This window comes from Lucilia sericata, unplaced genomic scaffold (genome assembly GCF_015586225.1).
Source record: "Lucilia sericata isolate MDLA Ls3-8-SP2 unplaced genomic scaffold, ASM1558622v1 Contig000249F_arrow, whole genome shotgun sequence".
Classification (NCBI taxonomy): domain Eukaryota; kingdom Metazoa; phylum Arthropoda; class Insecta; order Diptera; family Calliphoridae; genus Lucilia; species Lucilia sericata.
This window is the reverse complement of record NW_023994275.1, coordinates 156,082-172,836: the sequence shown is the minus strand read 5'-3', so window position 1 is coordinate 172,836 and position 16,755 is coordinate 156,082. Positions and strand designations below refer to the sequence as shown.

The 16,755-nt window shown below is 32.0% G+C and overlaps 3 protein-coding genes across 5 annotated transcripts; 2 read left to right on the top strand and 1 right to left on the bottom strand.

Annotated features, from left to right (window-relative positions):
- Positions 1-708: 708 nt before the first annotated feature.
- Positions 709-2,808, top strand: LOC119602682 (tRNA pseudouridine synthase A). Of its 2 annotated transcripts, none has more exons than XM_037954316.1 (4): positions 709-862; positions 930-1,457; positions 1,804-2,074; positions 2,145-2,808. In XM_037954316.1, exons 1-4 carry the CDS (start codon positions 823-825, stop codon positions 2,656-2,658), a joined length of 1,353 nt encoding a protein of 450 aa, XP_037810244.1. In that variant the 5' UTR covers positions 709-822; the 3' UTR covers positions 2,659-2,808. The 2 variants fall into 2 exon arrangements, with proteins under 2 accessions (XP_037810244.1, XP_037810245.1); XM_037954317.1 differs by having other exon boundaries at positions 719-858.
- Positions 2,649-5,114, bottom strand: LOC119602681 (signal recognition particle subunit SRP72). The gene is made up of 3 exons (XM_037954315.1): positions 4,849-5,114; positions 3,006-4,731; positions 2,649-2,943 (listed from the first exon to the last, which is right to left on the bottom strand). Exons 1-3 carry the CDS (start codon positions 4,958-4,960, stop codon positions 2,814-2,816), a joined length of 1,968 nt encoding a protein of 655 aa, XP_037810243.1. The 5' UTR covers positions 4,961-5,114; the 3' UTR covers positions 2,649-2,813.
- An 821-nt stretch (positions 5,115-5,935) lies between these two features.
- Positions 5,936-15,797, top strand: LOC119602689 (protein let-653). 2 transcript variants are annotated; one of them, XM_037954335.1, is made up of 8 exons: positions 5,936-6,147; positions 6,377-6,566; positions 6,690-6,844; positions 10,976-11,867; positions 14,002-14,121; positions 14,247-14,411; positions 14,728-14,836; positions 14,970-15,797. In XM_037954335.1, exons 2-8 carry the CDS (start codon positions 6,485-6,487, stop codon positions 15,181-15,183), a joined length of 1,737 nt encoding a protein of 578 aa, XP_037810263.1. In that variant the 5' UTR covers positions 5,936-6,147; positions 6,377-6,484; the 3' UTR covers positions 15,184-15,797. The 2 variants fall into 2 exon arrangements, with proteins under 2 accessions (XP_037810263.1, XP_037810265.1); XM_037954337.1 differs by having other exon boundaries at positions 5,948-6,065.
- Positions 15,798-16,755: the final 958 nt, after the last annotated feature.

The following is a 16,755-nucleotide window of genomic DNA, read 5'->3' as shown; positions in this document are numbered from 1 at the left end:
ATTTTTCAATTATTTGACATCCATACATTCATATTTGTATTTTTATTTTTGAATTGGTAGCACTTTTATCAAAGTTAAAATTAACTTGTATAATTTTACACGTTAACTCCCAACGTTTATAAATTTTAAATTTATATTAAATTGCCATTGAACGTTAGCAACAAAACACAACTATTGGGTATAACCCTAGATTGCTAAACCAGAAAATATTTAAAACATTCTTGGAAGGTTGATAGCTGCTTTAATAATACGATTACGAGTGTAAAAATTTGTGTGTGCTCTCTTTTCAATGCTATGATTTTTACATTTAAAATGGTAACCCAAAAACTTTGATATACAGAACAAAAATAATATTTGTTTATATAAATAATTTAAAAGAACTTTTTCTCCATTTTAATGGAAATTTTTATATATAAAAATTTAAACAATAACAAACTTTGACAGCAATAAGTACGAATCGAACGAAAAAAATATCAGCTGATTGAAGAACACCACCTTATGAAAATTCGCCTTGATCAAAACAATCAGAAAAACCACAGTGGCACAAAGTATACAGAGGTGTCACTTTTGACATTTAAAAAAGTCTAAAATCAGCTTTTGTTTGATGTTGAAATTGTTTGGTGAGAAGAGGTATATAAAATACAGCTAAAAAAAATTATTGAATTCGTTTTGTGCGAAAGAGAGGGAAATAGTTTTTTGCTCGTGACGCCTCTGTATACCCTGTGACAGTGGTCCTGATAATTATTAAAATATTGCACATATCCACGTGTGTAATTATTTTTATTTATTTAAAATTAAATTTAAAATAAGTAGCACAAAGTTATGTTAGTTGTAAGCAGAATTATAACAAATTTAAAGGCAGGTAGAAATATTGTTAAATTTTCACATCTACAAACAAATATTTTATTAGATTTCTTTTGTTATTATAGAACGCCTAAAAACAATTTGTACATTAACGACTCCAACCAACAACTTTAAATCACCAGACTTAATTTATAATATTTGCAAACGTTACAAAGGTTTTGCAGCAGCTATGACGGAAGCTTTGGAAAAACTGGAACATCAACAAGAGTTGAGAAAGCAAGAAAAGGAAGAAGCCATTGAATCTACCAAAGAAATGAAAAAGTTAAAAAGAAATCTTAAACGACGCAAATGGGTCGACTGGAAAACAGAAGATGAGGAAAAGGGTGATGTAAAGAGAGCCCCCTTCAATCCAGCCGATCGGGTAAAACGCAAAAAGACTGCCATTCTATTGGGCTATTCTGGGGCCAAGTATTTTGGTATGCAACGCAATCCGGGCATGCAGACCATAGAGGAGGAATTATTTAAGGCAATGCTTAAGCATAAATGGGTAACCGAGGAAATGTTTGAACAGGCCCAATTGGCTTGTTTTCAACGTGCAGCCCGTACTGATAAAGGAGTATCGGCTGCTAGACAAGTGTGTTCAATAAAATTGCGTAAGTTATTCCATAACTGAAGTTATAATAATTTAAATGTTTGTTACGATTAGGAAAAGAAGTTACACATGGACACGCTGGATCAAATCTAATATTCAAAACTTCTTTGACTAGACTATAGACTGGTCCAAAAGTTTGTCAATAGACTTGTCCAGGAACTGGAACATTTGACAAATCTCCAGTCCCTGGACAAGTTAATAAATAAACAAACAAAACGTAATTTAGACCACTATGAGGGGAATTTTTCCGGTTTCAAGTGTTTCAAACTCTTACCCTCGTATTCATATTTTATAAGTTTATTTTCTATATCCCATTTAATAACAAAATAATTTATAATATATTTTAGCTGAAGAACTAGATGTGAATGCTTTGAATGCTGATCTACCTGATCAAATTCGACTTTTTGCCACAGAACGTGTTACGAAAGGTTTTAATGCCAAAGATCAATGTAATGCCCGCACCTACACATACACAATGCCTAGTATAGCATTTTCTGATTGCAATGAAAAGGCTGAGTTAGAAAGTTATCGTCTTTCGGAGGAAAGGCTGAATAAAGCCCAAGAAGTATTGCAAATGTTTGAAGGTACCAAAAACTTTCATAATTTTACTAGCAGAAAGTAAGTACCTCATCAAGTGTAACAACAACACCTACAACAATATAATGTCAATGTGTATTTAAAATTACAGAAACTTTTTAGATCCCTCAGCCAAACGTTATATAATGTCGTTTACTTGCACAGAACCATTTATGAGTCCTCAAGGTGTGGAATTTGTTACGGTTAAAGTGAAAGGTCAAAGTTTTATGCTGCATCAAATACGTAAAATGGTGGGTCTTACCATAGCTATAGTTCGTGGTCACACAGACTGTAGCTCTTTAGAAAGAGCTTTAACTGAAGAGCGCTTGGATTTGCCCATGGCACCTGGCTTGGGTTTGGTATTAGATACTGTGCACTATGAACGCTATAATGATCGTTATGGCCAGGATGGCATACATAATCCTTTGACTTGGGAGAAACAAGAACCCGAAATAAAAGAGTTCATCGAGAAGAAAATTTTTGATAACATTTATCGCACAGAATGTGAGCAGAAACCTTTGCTCGAGTGGCTAGAAACATTACCTCTACACTCTTACGACACCAGAAAGGAAGATAATACTCCCCCAGGCGATGAAAAAGCCAATAAAGATGATGATGACGAATAGTGAATATTTCTTCTCATATTGAAAACAAATTTTATCATTAATATATTAAGATATTCCATAATATTTTTGCATACTTTAGTTATAAAAAAGTAGTAAAATAAAAACAACTGGTTGGCGGAATCATGTTCCACAGCATAATATAGAAATGCATTTGTTTAGAAACGTCCACCCTTCTTCTTCTTATGACCACCTTTGCGGTGTTGTTGACGAGGTCCGGGAGTGGGTTCCTGATACACAGGAGTAGCGGGAGAATTTTTACCCAAGTTGGCACGATTAGACATATCGCTGGAAAATGAAAACAGAATTGTTTTATAAAATCATTCTATTTAAATTAAAAATATACTCACTATTGCTCGGCAGCCTGAGTGGACATGCCCTGTGAACCCTTGATAATGTCCTTAGCTCTGCGATCACGCTTCTTGCGGAAACCAGTACGTTCATATTTGGGCAACCATCTTTCTGGATCTGGTGGTATTTCAGCATTATAGTTTTTGGGCAATTTACCCTTGCGCTTACGTTTACGATTCTTCTTGCGTTCGACCACTGGAGTGCCAGGCGATTGTTCGATTTTGGCATTGGCCGATTTCTTAGCTGCCTTAGTAGACATGACCCAATTGGCTGCTTCTAAAGCATCAATTTCAGAAGCTGTGGTAAGGGTTTCCAATTTGGGTAATTTTTTGCTAACTTCCAAAGCTTTCTTTGGATTGAATTGGGCATAAGCAATAACCAATTGAGCCAATACTTTCATATCGTTGGGTTTCAGTTTAAGCAACTCTTCCAGAGAGCTGGCTGCAGTTTCAGTGGCACCACCACGTAAATGAAACTCGGCGGCTTGACGCCACATATCAGACAAATCGGCACTGCTAACATTGTTTTTCTTATACCAATCTACAGCAGTTTTCAACAATTCAGAAGCAGCTGGTTTATTGTTCAAGCCCAAGTAGAGGGTGACCAAAGCAGAAACGACACCCGGCTTGTATTTTGCCTCGCCTAATGATAGTAAAACATCAGCAGCTTCTTTGCGAGCGCCTTGAGATAGCAACAACTGGACAATGGCGAATTTAGCAGCAAAGGCTTGATCCTTATCTGCAGTAGAGGTGGTGAATTTTTGCAATAACTCTACAGCCTCTTTGTGTTTCTTATCCTTGGCCAATTGTGAAGCTTTGATCAACAAAGATTGGAATACCAAATCGGGATATTGATGAGCCAGTTTTGTGCCAAACTGTTGTACCTGATCGCTGGCATTAGTGAATAATGCCAAAAGACAATTGTTCAAAGCAATAGCCTTCTTTTGGCGAGAAGTCAATTTGAATTCGCAAGCATCGGCCATGGCCGAGCGTATTTTTTTCTTCGAGTCAAATACATGTTGATCCTTATTAATGACCACCGAATTGTTACTGGCTACAGCAATTAATGCCGGGTCTTTAGGTTTATTTTTCAAGACCTCGGCATAAATAGCAGCTGCCTCCTTTGTTTTACCTTGCATTTGCATGCAATATGCTACTTGAACACGAATTATGTCCAATTCCTCTCTAATTTCTTCTTCGGTTGCGCCATCCTCTTCCAAAGTTTCACGGCATAATTTCTCACTGGCACGCAATTTCTTTTCGGCTTCGGCATACTTTTGACGATTTGATAGAATGCAAGAACCATTGAAATGTTGCTCATAAGTCTCTTCAGGAATTGCTGGTATTTCCTTAGTATGGTCCAGAGCCAAATTGGCAGCGACAGCACTTAGATTCGTGCGTCTTTCGTCTTCGTAATCATCACTAGTATTTTTAATGATTTCTTTGTACGAATCGAAACATTCCTCATAGCGTTCCAAGCGATATAAAACTTGAGTTCTCAATTCCTTGAGATTGGGTGGCAGTGTAGGCAAATGGGCCTCATCAATAATTTTCAAAGCATTCTCGGGCTTATTGAGACGATACTCACAGTAGGCCTTCTCAAAGACCAGGGAAGTTAATTTATTTTTCTCAATAAATTTAGCAGCTTCCTCAAATTTTGAAAGTTGTATCAAGCAAATGACTTTGCAATGTAAAGCTGTTGTATCATCGGGTGCTACACCGAGAACTGTTTTGAGTAAAAACAAAAACAATTTTCATTAATGGTAAATTCACTTTCACACTCATTCAATTCATCGTCGTCACATTCACCTGGTCCCCTTAATATATTTTTTCATCTACTTACTACGATTGACAGCTTTCATGGCTTTATCGAATTCACCATTTTGGCCAAATTTATTAACATCCGCATACGCGGTTTTAATAATGGCCTCCTTAGGATTAGTATCTTTAGACATTATTCCCTGTGGAGGAGTTTTCTTCGATATTTTATTTCAAAAAACCAGCTTTTGTTCTCCAACCAAACGAAAAACTTTCGACTTCAGTCTGACAATTTGACGTCGTGTTTTCGTGGCACCAAGATGGCCAGATTAACAAAAAACAATATGATACGAATCCGATATGGCCACTCGCAGTGTTGCCAATTTGACGTTTTCCCATCAAATCTTATGTTTTTGAAATAACAATTGCGGGAAATATGCGTTTTAGCGGTTAGCGGGAAATTTGGCGATTTTTAACCAGCATTTGGAGATTTTTGACGTTTTTTCACGTATAAAATGGAGTAGTTACAAATGTCTATAGTCTATTCTATAGTCTAATCTTAATTTTAGTGTGTATTATACTGTATATTAAAGTTTATAGTCTAGTCTGTACCCAACAGAAAATTTATATCTTACTACATTGATATTGTGTTGCTTATTTTGTATTCGAAAGTGCTTACAAACTTACACACACTCTGGCTTACTTTACACAGGGTATGGCCGCTTGAAAATGACACACTAACTGATATACTTAGTTTGCGATATTGTGTGTAGATTATGCTTTTTTTATGGCGTATTACAATTTTTTTTATAAAATTAGAAAAAAAAAAACAAATTAAAATGTTATTTAGATTATTAAAAACTTTATTATATAGATTACTAGGCGGCAAAAATAAATACCTGGGAAAATAAAGGCCGATCCTCATAAAACTTGGTGAAAGGATTTGTTTTTAATTTAAAAAAAAAAGTAATCAAATTTAATTTTTTTCCATCCCTGCATAATTTCTCACACGACTTTTGTTGTTATAAACAATATATTTGTTTCCAAAATTATGTACACTTTTTATCTCTTGGATTCCGTTTTTATTTAAAAACTAAACGTATTTGAGAACTTAGCCGCCTTACAGTAAATTTTAAGCCGCTGCCGATATTTTTAGCGTCAGCGGCCGCCTCCTTTATATTTGTCGGCGCAGGACTCTGCAACATATTTGCATAAAGAAAAGAAATCATATTGAAAAAATAATATTAAAAATCTTTTGTAGTTTAATAAATTTATAACGTAATTAATTAACCAAATAATTTAGTACGTAAATATGATGTGAATAATAAATAGAACGAGTGCATTGAATTAGTGTTAAGTTCTAAAAAATCTAAGAAAAAATTTTGTAAGAATTGTTCATTATTACAACAACACCAAAAAAGAGAGTAAACGAAAAGTAGAAAAAATACAACAAATAATAAATTATTATAATAAAAAAACAAATAAACATATAAAAAACAAAAAACAATAATAAACTTCATAATATCCAAAGAAAATAATTACACTTATAAAATACCAGGAATTATTTGGCTGAGGAAAAAAACCAACTTTTAACGTGGTTTTTCCATTCGCAGGCAAAGTCTGGAAGCAACAATAGAAGATATAAAATTTCTAAAGGCTAACTACCTCCCTCCCATCAAGCCCGACAGCAAGAGGAAAAGCAATAGCAGACAGAGGCAAATATGCAGGTTTTTAAACAACATTCATATCGTCATTTGCATTTATTGATAAATGTTTTCTTATACTGCGTCATTTGGAGTGGTGGTGTGTATTATTCAGTTTTTTATGTGATTTTTTTTTTTTTGTTAAAAAAAACTAAAAAACGCCCCTGCTAGTATATTTTAAAGTTTGTTTATATCTAAAATATAAAATTTCTTTTGTTTTTAGTGGAGGCCTATAATGTCCAGATCCAAAGCTCCGATTCGGTACTAATTGGATCGACTATTAATTTTACGGCCACTTTATATGATGATGGAAATATTGCCTCCAACGCTGAATATCGTTATACATGGAGGGATAGTGCAAATCCCCAACATTATGGGGTAAGTGAAATCACACGTTGTTATCTTAGAACAGTTCAACAATTGTTTTTCTATATTGTATGTACATATATTTTACTAATATACATATATCTACACAAAATATATCAGATATACCTATGTACATATATAATTTATCAACATTTTAGGCGGATCGGTTTATAATTAGAGGAAACTTTAATAACGAGGGAGAGTAAAGCCACCATTATAGGTAGATCTTTGAGAGACTGCGGCCTTATGGCCAACACTTAATGTAAGGCCAACCAAGATGCTTATAAGACTGGATAAGCCCAGTCTAAGGATTCCGACAGGGATTGAAAGGGACATGCGAAGATGCGTAGGAACTAGACTTGCCACTGTCCTAGTGTACAGAATATGAGTTTGAAATATCTAGGAAATAGGTTTCATACTGTGAGAAATTGAGGGACTCAACACCCGCAGTCTTCTAGGTTTTTGTCAGGGGAATTATTAATTTCTTCGGCTAGGTTTTATAGAGTAATTTAAATTCTCTTACACGTTCTTCTTTAGTAAACTGATTGGATATAATTTCTAGGTTGAAACTGTTTCGAATTCTCTTAATATGCTTTTTGTTTTTCTATCATCAATAACATCATCAGATCAATACCCTGTACATAAAAGGATTATGTATTCGCATATAAGCCCTACTTTTCATAAATCGTTTATTAATGTCGGTATCGAGAATATTTGTTATCTTATTTTTCTTCTAACAACATATTGGGAAGATTTAATCTGGTACATAAATATCTGTATTAAAGTACCGAAGTGTTTTGTTATATTTTTGATATCTGATCTGTGATTACAAAAGTAAAATGCATTTTTATTTTTATTATAATGCTTTCCATTAGCTTATTATTAAAGATTTATCGTAATTGTAAGTGTGTTGGTATTTGCAATAAAATTTTAATTTGTTAAAATTTGATTTCTTTCTGACCTTGACTTTGAACCATTTCGGCAGCTTCTCTTAATTAATCGTATATAATAAAGCAACTAAATTGCATTCAATTTAAATTACTGTTTAACTTATTCATTTAAATATGACATTTACTTGATTTTATATTCATTCGCCAAAATCACAAATTTCAAGTAAGAAAAAACCTTTTTCAGAGGTATTTAATTAACTGTTTTTATATTCTTACTAGCTATACCCCGATATAAAAAAAATATTTTTTGTTATTTAATTTTATATTATTAGTATAACTGCCATAATTTCCTAGTTACGATAAATGTTAGTTTGTTTAGCCATCATGTCTGAAAAAGTCCATAAAACATTCTGTCTATGTATTCGCTTTTCGCGGATTCATCAGCAACACAGTTGCCTATTGAATCCCCGTATCCTCGTACCCATAAGAATAGAACTTTGAATGTTTTGACATCCTTTTTAAAAATTGCTAGATAATTGATTGTAACTTGAATATCAGCAAAGTTTTGAATATTGTATATTGGTTATTCTGTAATAATAAAATATTTTTTTGTTATTATTTAAAGAAATAAAGAAATGCATTATTATTCATTGAGGATTGTAGAAAAACGTTTCAACAATGAAGTGTGTATTATACATAAGCTATTTCCACTTTATCAGACAACAAACCCTAATACACACATGCATACATACTTATAAGTGTATGACTAATTATTTACCTAATTACATACGAACAAAAAAAAAAATAAACAATTCTTTATAAATGTTTTTCTTTTTGCTGATAATTCAATTAAAATGTTATTTTCAAGAAAATTAATTCATATGTTGTTACTCAAACATTTTGATTATTTACTTTTAAAACTTTTATTTTACAAATATCAAAATTATCTAGTTTTTCCAATATAAAAACAAATGTGTTCAATGTGTAACTACTATCACTTGTTAAGTAACGTAGTTTTTTTTTATGACCGGTATAATTGCTAATTTAAGGAAACAAAAAATGTTGATTAGTCTAAAACTTGTTTGTCAAACTTTATAATTTATTTATTTATTTATTTTCTGCTGTACTATTATTTTGTCATTGCTTTTTTGTTGTCTGCATGACTTAAACTTGTTTATAATAAATCAATTCAAAACAATTTAAATAATTGAACAATGCGATTCGTATTGTTAGTGAAAACTAATTTATTTTTCACAACTATTATTTTGTAATTTGTTTAATTTATATTTTAGTTTATTTATTTAAATAATTTAATTTTATGTATTTAACAATATCTGTAAACTTTATTGTATTATTATGATGCGAGACGCAGTAGGAGTTGATTTTTCTCTATTGCTATCGGCTGGTGCTTTGAAGACCTTGTTTTTATTTCAAAATATGTGCGTTATTGCAGTTGTATGGGCTGAGGACGTAAATAGTCTGCTAAAGGTGACACCAAATCCTAAATTTAGGTTTAACCCCTTCGTCCAAGTGATTTTTGTTGTTGTAGCAGTTAAAATTATACAATAATGTAGTTCAGGGGTTCTGTATCGATATCTAGGCCTAAAAATTGAGCTACTTCAACTGGATTTGTGGACAAACTGAGGTAGTCCAATGGATTTATCACTAAGCTGTTGAATATGAGTTCGGTATTATGGGGACCTTGAACAAATGCTGGACATTCGTTGTGGATGGCACAGTTCATGCTTGCTCTATCCCGGTCTTAGATATTTCAGAACAACCCTTGTTTCCGCGGCAGGTTTTCTTTTGTGTCTGTTGTGGGCGGGGGGCGACCTAGAAGTACGATATTCGTGCCGAATCCTACGACCGCGGAGTTGATGGCGTCTCTATGAATGTCGTTCATAGAGACGATCGCTGTATACAAGGTAATAACTGTGTACGTTATCCTCGTATATGCGAAGGTCCTTCCTGACTTGTCTTGGGGGAGCATCCAACTGTGTGATGTTAAAGTTGGGATGACTCTTCTAATGACACCCCAGGAGGAACTGTTTAGTCAACATGACATTGTAGTCCCTAACTGGAAGGACCTGGTGAACAGGAACTGATGTATTTCGTTGAGATAACACATAATTCATTAATGTTGCGAGCCGTACCATGATTGTTCAGTCGTTCCCATATGATATTACATCCATTCCTAATGAAGTCGCGGTTAGTTTAGAGAAGTAGAAGTTACACCATACGGGGTCTGGAGCGTTTATCTAAAAACCACTCAGATAATTTATGATCCATGTCTTCTTGTGGATTGCAGAATATACTCGAAGAGTAAGCATGACTATCAGTGTCAAAGACTTTCGACAGGTCAAGTGCCTCCGCTGATTTAAGCCTTGGATGTGAGTGGCAATGGCGGTTAAAACTGTGGTGCGTCCAAGAGGTGAAAAGTGCAGACTTCGCTGGTGTATTTCGAAGAGAAGTGAAGTCAAAGTGTTTCCCAAAAATACTTGGGTTCTGAACCATGCTGATATATCAGTCTTCGACCAAAATCTTGAGTTCGATCCTTACTTCTTTAGTCCATTATATGAAAAGAGACACTCTTGATTTTGAAGTTGAAAACTATAACTTTACTTTCCTGAAAAGATTCAACTATGGTGGCCAGGTATTGAGATATTTGGGCTCTTGAGGGGTTAAGGATCTTATTGTGTATCGATCCATGCAGTTATTTTTAATAATTCTTGCTATGATTACATGCCACCAATCAACTCTTTTAACTATCTCTTATATAAGGCGTATTTACTTGAATATGTCAGACTAAGCCGACCATTTGATAGAAAGCAATTGTAATTTAATTCTTAAAATAGCATTTATTTTAATTTATTAACATTTCTAACATTTAACATTTCTACTTTTTGTTATCACTTTATTATTCATTCAAATGCAAATTAATTTATTTTAAAATGCATTTTGATTATTTTTTGCACTTTAGAATGAGTAGTTTTTATTTCTTTTCATAAATTATAGTCATTTTCTTATGTTTGAAATTATTATAGTTAAAAATTAGGATTTGGGCCCATCTTTGAACAATATTATTTATTGTAAAAGAGGGATGAAACGAATCTTTACTTAAAATTTAATACGATGCATTAAAGTAGATTTCGAAGTGGAGCATATTTAAACTTTTGCCATTTTTGCAATAAATATCTTTAAACTTGTAAATTTTCACAAATTGTTATTAATTTAAAATTTATTTCTTTTTTAGGTTTTCTCTTCAACCAAGCCCATTAACACCTGGTCCATAGCATATCCCAAAAATAAAACAAAATATGGTCAATATAGAGTTCAAGTAACTGTTGAAAAAGATTATATAATTTGGATAAAAATCGCCACAAGTTCGGTGATTATTGAAGTGTCCGATACTTTGGGTGGTCAAATGCAACTTATACAAGATGGTAATGTACGTCAAAAAGAATATGTTTCCACCAAGACAATTGTAAATCATTCCATCGATTTGCCCGAAGAAGAAAGAAATTATCTAATGGAAAATGCCACTTATATACAAACATATTGGTTCCAAAACTGTACATATCTGGGTGTGACAGATGGTCTTAATTACCAGGCATTATACAGTGAACCAGAGCAGGTCTATGAAATCGAAGCCTTAGTAGTGGCTTCATTTGAAAAGTTACCAGATCCGGTAACAACCACTACTACAACTACAACCACCACGACAACAACTACAACGACTACAACCACTACCACAACAACACCTAAAACTACTACACCGACAACTACAACAACTAGTAGCACCACAACTTCCACTACGCCAAAACCAGCCACCAGAACAAAACGTGACACTTTGGCAGCCGATAAAGAAATTGCTGAAATGGCTCATGCCAATGCAGCTCTATTAGGACTTAATCTTACAGCTGCTTTACAACAACAAAATAAAAATAACAATTCGTCAGCTTTAAATATCTCATCCGTATTGGTTAATCCAAAATTAAGTTCTAATGTTAAACACTACAATCTATTACCAGCTACGGCTACACTCTTTGACAACCAACCACCCTTCAATTGTGTTAATAAATCGGTTATAGCCAGAGATCCCATGAAAGTGTATGGCTATTATAAAAGATTGATTGTGTCGAAATGTAAGTATTCTTATTAAGCATAGAAAATTCAGTACCTTTCAGTTTAGTCTATAGTCTAGTCTATAGTCTAGTCTATAGTCTAGTCTATAGTCTAGTCTATAGTCTAGTCTATAGTCTAGTCTATAGTCTAGTCTATAGTCTAGTCTATAGTCTAGTCTATAGTCTAGTCTATAGTCTAGTTATAGTCTAGTCTATAGTCTAGTCTATAGTCTAGTCTATAGTCTAGTCTATAGTCTAGTCTATAGTCTAGTCTATAGTCTAGTCTATAGTCTAGTCTATAGTAGTCTATAGTCTAGTCTATGTCTAGTCTATAGTCGAGTCTATAGTCTATTAGTCTAGTCTATAGTCTAGTCTATAGTCTAGTCTATAGTCTAGTCTATAGTCTAGTCTATAGTCTAGTCTATAGTCTAGTCTATAGTCTAGTCTATAGTCTAGTCTATAGTCTAGTCTATAGTCTAGTCTATAGTCTAGTCTATAGTCTAGTCTATAGTCTAGTCTATAGTCTAGTCTATAGTCTAGTCTATAGTCTAGTCTATAGTCTAGTCTATAGTCTAGTCTATAGTCTAGTCTATAGTCTAGTCTATAGTCTAGTCTATAGTCTAGTCTATAGTCTAGTCTATAGTCTAGTCTATAGTCTAGTCTATAGTCTAGTCTATAGTCTAGTCTATAGTCTAGTCTATAGTCTAGTCTATAGTCTAGTCTATAGTCTAGTCTATAGTCTAGTCTATAGTCTAGTCTATAGTCTAGTCTATAGTCTAGTCTATAGTCTAGTCTATAGTCTAGTCTATAGTCTAGTCTATAGTCTAGTCTATAGTCTAGTCTATAGTCTAGTCTATAGTCTAGTCTATAGTCTAGTCTATAGTCTAGTCTATAGTCTAGTCTATAGTCTAGTCTATAGTCTAGTCTATAGTCTAGTCTATAGTCTAGTCTATAGTCTAGTCTATAGTCTAGTCTATAGTCTAGTCTATAGTCTAGTCTATAGTCTAGTCTATAGTCTAGTCTATAGTCTAGTCTATAGTCTAGTCTATAGTCTAGTCTATAGTCTAGTCTAAAGTCTAGTCTATAGTCTAGTCTATAGTCTAGTCTATAGTCTAGTCTATAGTCTAGTCTATAGTCTAGTCTATAGTCTAGTCTATAGTCTAGTCTATAGTCTAGTCTATAGTCTAGTCTATAGTCTAGTCTATAGTCTAGTCTATAGTCTAGTCTATAGTCTAGTCTATAGTCTAGTCTATAGTCTAGTCTATAGTCTAGTCTATAGTCTAGTCTATAGTCTAGTCTATAGTCTAGTCTATAGTCTAGTCTATAGTCTAGTCTATAGTCTAGTCTATAGTCTAGTCTATAGTCTAGTCTATAGTCTAGTCTATAGTCTAGTCTATAGTCTAGTCTATAGTCTAGTCTATAGTCTAGTCTATAGTCTAGTCTATAGTCTAGTCTATAGTCTAGTCTATAGTCTAGTCTATAGTCTAGTCTATAGTCTAGTCTATAGTCTAGTCTATAGTCTAGTCTATAGTCTAGTCTATAGTCTAGTCTATAGTCTAGTCTATAGTCTAGTCTATAGTCTAGTCTATAGTCTAGTCTATAGTCTAGTCTATAGTCTAGTCTATAGTCTAGTCTATAGTCTAGTCTATAGTCTAGTCTATAGTCTAGTCTATAGTCTAGTCTATAGTCTAGTCTATAGTCTAGTCTATAGTCTAGTCTATAGTCTAGTCTATAGTCTAGTCTATAGTCTAGTCTATAGTCTAGTCTATAGTCTAGTCTATAGTCTAGTCTATAGTCTAGTCTATAGTCTAGTCTATGGTCTAATCTATAGTCTAGTCTATAGTCTAGTCTATAGTCTAGTCTATAGTCTAGTCTATGGTCTAGTCTATGGTCTAGTCTATAGTCTAGTCTATGGTGTAGTCTATAGTCTGGTCTACAGTCTAGTCAATAGTCTAGTCTAAAATCTAGTCTATAGTCTAGCGGAAAATTAGTTTAGTACTTTAAACTCCAAAAAAAGTAATAATTTTGTTATAATTGAGAAAGAATTTTTTAATACAATACAAAATTTCGATTTTCTATCTTATTTATAATTTTTATCTTATTCTATCTTTCTTTATTGTGGATAATAATTCTTATTTTCTTCTGGTTATTTCAGCTCCCATCACCAATTTCACTGCTGATGGCAAAAACTGGCTGCAACATGGTGATATTCTTAGTTTAAATATAAAGTGCAAAGGTTCAGCTAAAATCAAATATTGTTCTTTGGTTTATAATGGTTAGTGAAACAAAAAATTTCTCAATATTTTAACTCAAAATATTTAAAATTAAAAGTTAGATATAATTTCATAAAAGGATTTTATTTAAAATTTCTTACTGAATTTACTCCTTTTTTACATTTAGCTCCTTATAATGCAACTGGCAACGAAAGCTGTTCGTATTATTACGATGTTGATGAATGTGAATTTAATTATTCTCGTTATTTCGCAGAGAGTAAAACCGTATTGTTCTTTATACGCAATGATGTCTCAGAGATGGTTAATCAAGTTACAATTAATATTTATGAGGGTAAGTTGATAAATATATATAACTTAAGGATCTTTCCGACAGGTGACAGAAGGAGCCTTGAGAATAGAACTAGGTTGCTCACTGATAATTGCTTCAAAAAGCTGTAGGTCAGCTTCTTCGATGGGTTAAAATGTGACCGAACTATAGACAATTTTTAAGCATATTCTTAGATACCTGTTAATAACACCGTTTTACTGGGTAATGCTTCGGACGCTGATTTTTCCAGTAACAACTTGATTCTGTTCATATTTATTAAAGAACTAATTTCCTTAGTAATTTATTGCGTTACTGAATTGTATTATTGTTTTATTTTTAGCAAAACGGCAATCTCAGCTTTCGGTCGTTGTGGTGCCTGTTTCCTGCACTTTAGTTGCTATAATTTTAGTTGTATTTGGTGTCTCTTATTACTTGCAAAGCCGTAATCGGTAAGTAATTCTGTTTGGTTATATTAATTACAAAATAAACAAAGAAAATCTTAGTAAAATAATTCTAATTTTAAAATTAAAATATTAAAAAATGACTTTCAAATTAATAATTGATTTATCTTTTTCATTTTAGTTTTAATGTTGAGGTGGCCGATTTTAACTTTGGTGAAACTCAATCTGTCGATATGGAGTACAAGACATTCCATCAACGTTTAATCGAAAGTATACGTGATGTTTTACCCACAAGACGACAGTTTACACGATCTAATTCTGATTTAGGGCCTGAACCTGAGAGTCCTGGGGTTGGTGGCATCGATAGCAATTTGCGTTATAATACAATGAATTAATTAGACATTTTCTAACACACACACAAAACACAATTGTTGAACAATTCTTTTGCATAATATTTTTTTTATATATTTAAAAGAAAACAAATGAGTAAGAGTATGGAGTATTGGAAATTAATTTAAAATAAAAACACATTATACAATAAGATAATGTGTGGTATTAAGTGTGTTTGATAACTATTTGAATATTTTTTGTTTGTTATTTTAAAATAATTTTTTATTATTTTTTATTATTATTATTATTATTATTATTGTAAATTATACATTAATCTTTAGGTTTAATGATTTTTTTCTACATGTTTACTACTAATTTGTTTGTATTATTATTTTTTGTGTGTTTTCTTTAATTTCTCATGCGTTTCTTTAAACTCGCAGCAGTTGGCATAAAATAGTAACTTTAGCTTATAAAAAGCTTAATTAATAAGATTTTATAAAACTGTTAAATTATTTAGAAACTAATATTGATCATTACCAACTGTTGTACCACTAATACTTTCCATAAACATTGCTCTTTTTATAAAATCTCATTGTTGGCCAAAAAACAAAGTAAGAAAAGTTAAAACAAAACAAACCATTAAAAAATGTTAAAACAAAACAAAAATTTAGATTTATATTAGCAACTAAAGAATGCATAAAATTTTGAAATTGCATATAGTATATTCAAAACCAAATGATCGATACAAAAAGACAAAACTAATAAGAATATTTATATATAAATTAAAGAAAAAACATTAAAATTTATCTCTATTTAACATAAAAGTTATAAATTATGTAAAAAACAAGACTGTCTTTGTTCTAAAAAAAAAAGGTTATAAAATAAAACAAGAACTTAAAAAAAGAAAAACTAAACCAACAACAAAACAAAAACTTAATTCGCTCTTTATTAAATTCATTAAAGCAAATTTTATTAAAATTGTGATTTAAATTTAGTTCTCTACATTTATTTCATTTTACTCTCTACTACACCCTGTTAAAAAAATACATTTTTTATTAATGCTTTTTAATAAAATTCCCCTTTTTGTAACTATTCTATTACTATTTTCTAGCAACAACAAAAAAAACAAAACTTAAACATCACAATCATAAAGTTCCATAAAACAAATCAAATTATTTTAATTTATATAACAAATGCTCATTATTTCATCAATTTAATTAAAAAAAAAAACATTAAAGAAAATCGTATAAAATTGATCTTTTAGAGCTTTAACATGTCGATGAAGCAAAAAAAAAAATAAGAAAATACCCTGTTGTATTTAGTTTATATAGTGTACATAATTATTATATTATATATTATATTCATACTTGTATAATTTAAAATTATATAAATAAAAAAATTACAAAAAAAAGCACCGGAACTATCTTGATTATTCTTTTCAATATAGGACAGAGAAAAATAGTTTCTTGAGACTCTTCATGAGATTTATGTAACCAAAAGGAAAAATTTTGGTACGAAATATATATATAAATAAAAGTGTAGTATTTATTAGCAAACGTTAAAATCAAAAACAACGGCAACTAGTGAGGCAGCCGGTTCTACGCCGGCTTACAGCCCTTGGCCGATCTTACTCGGTC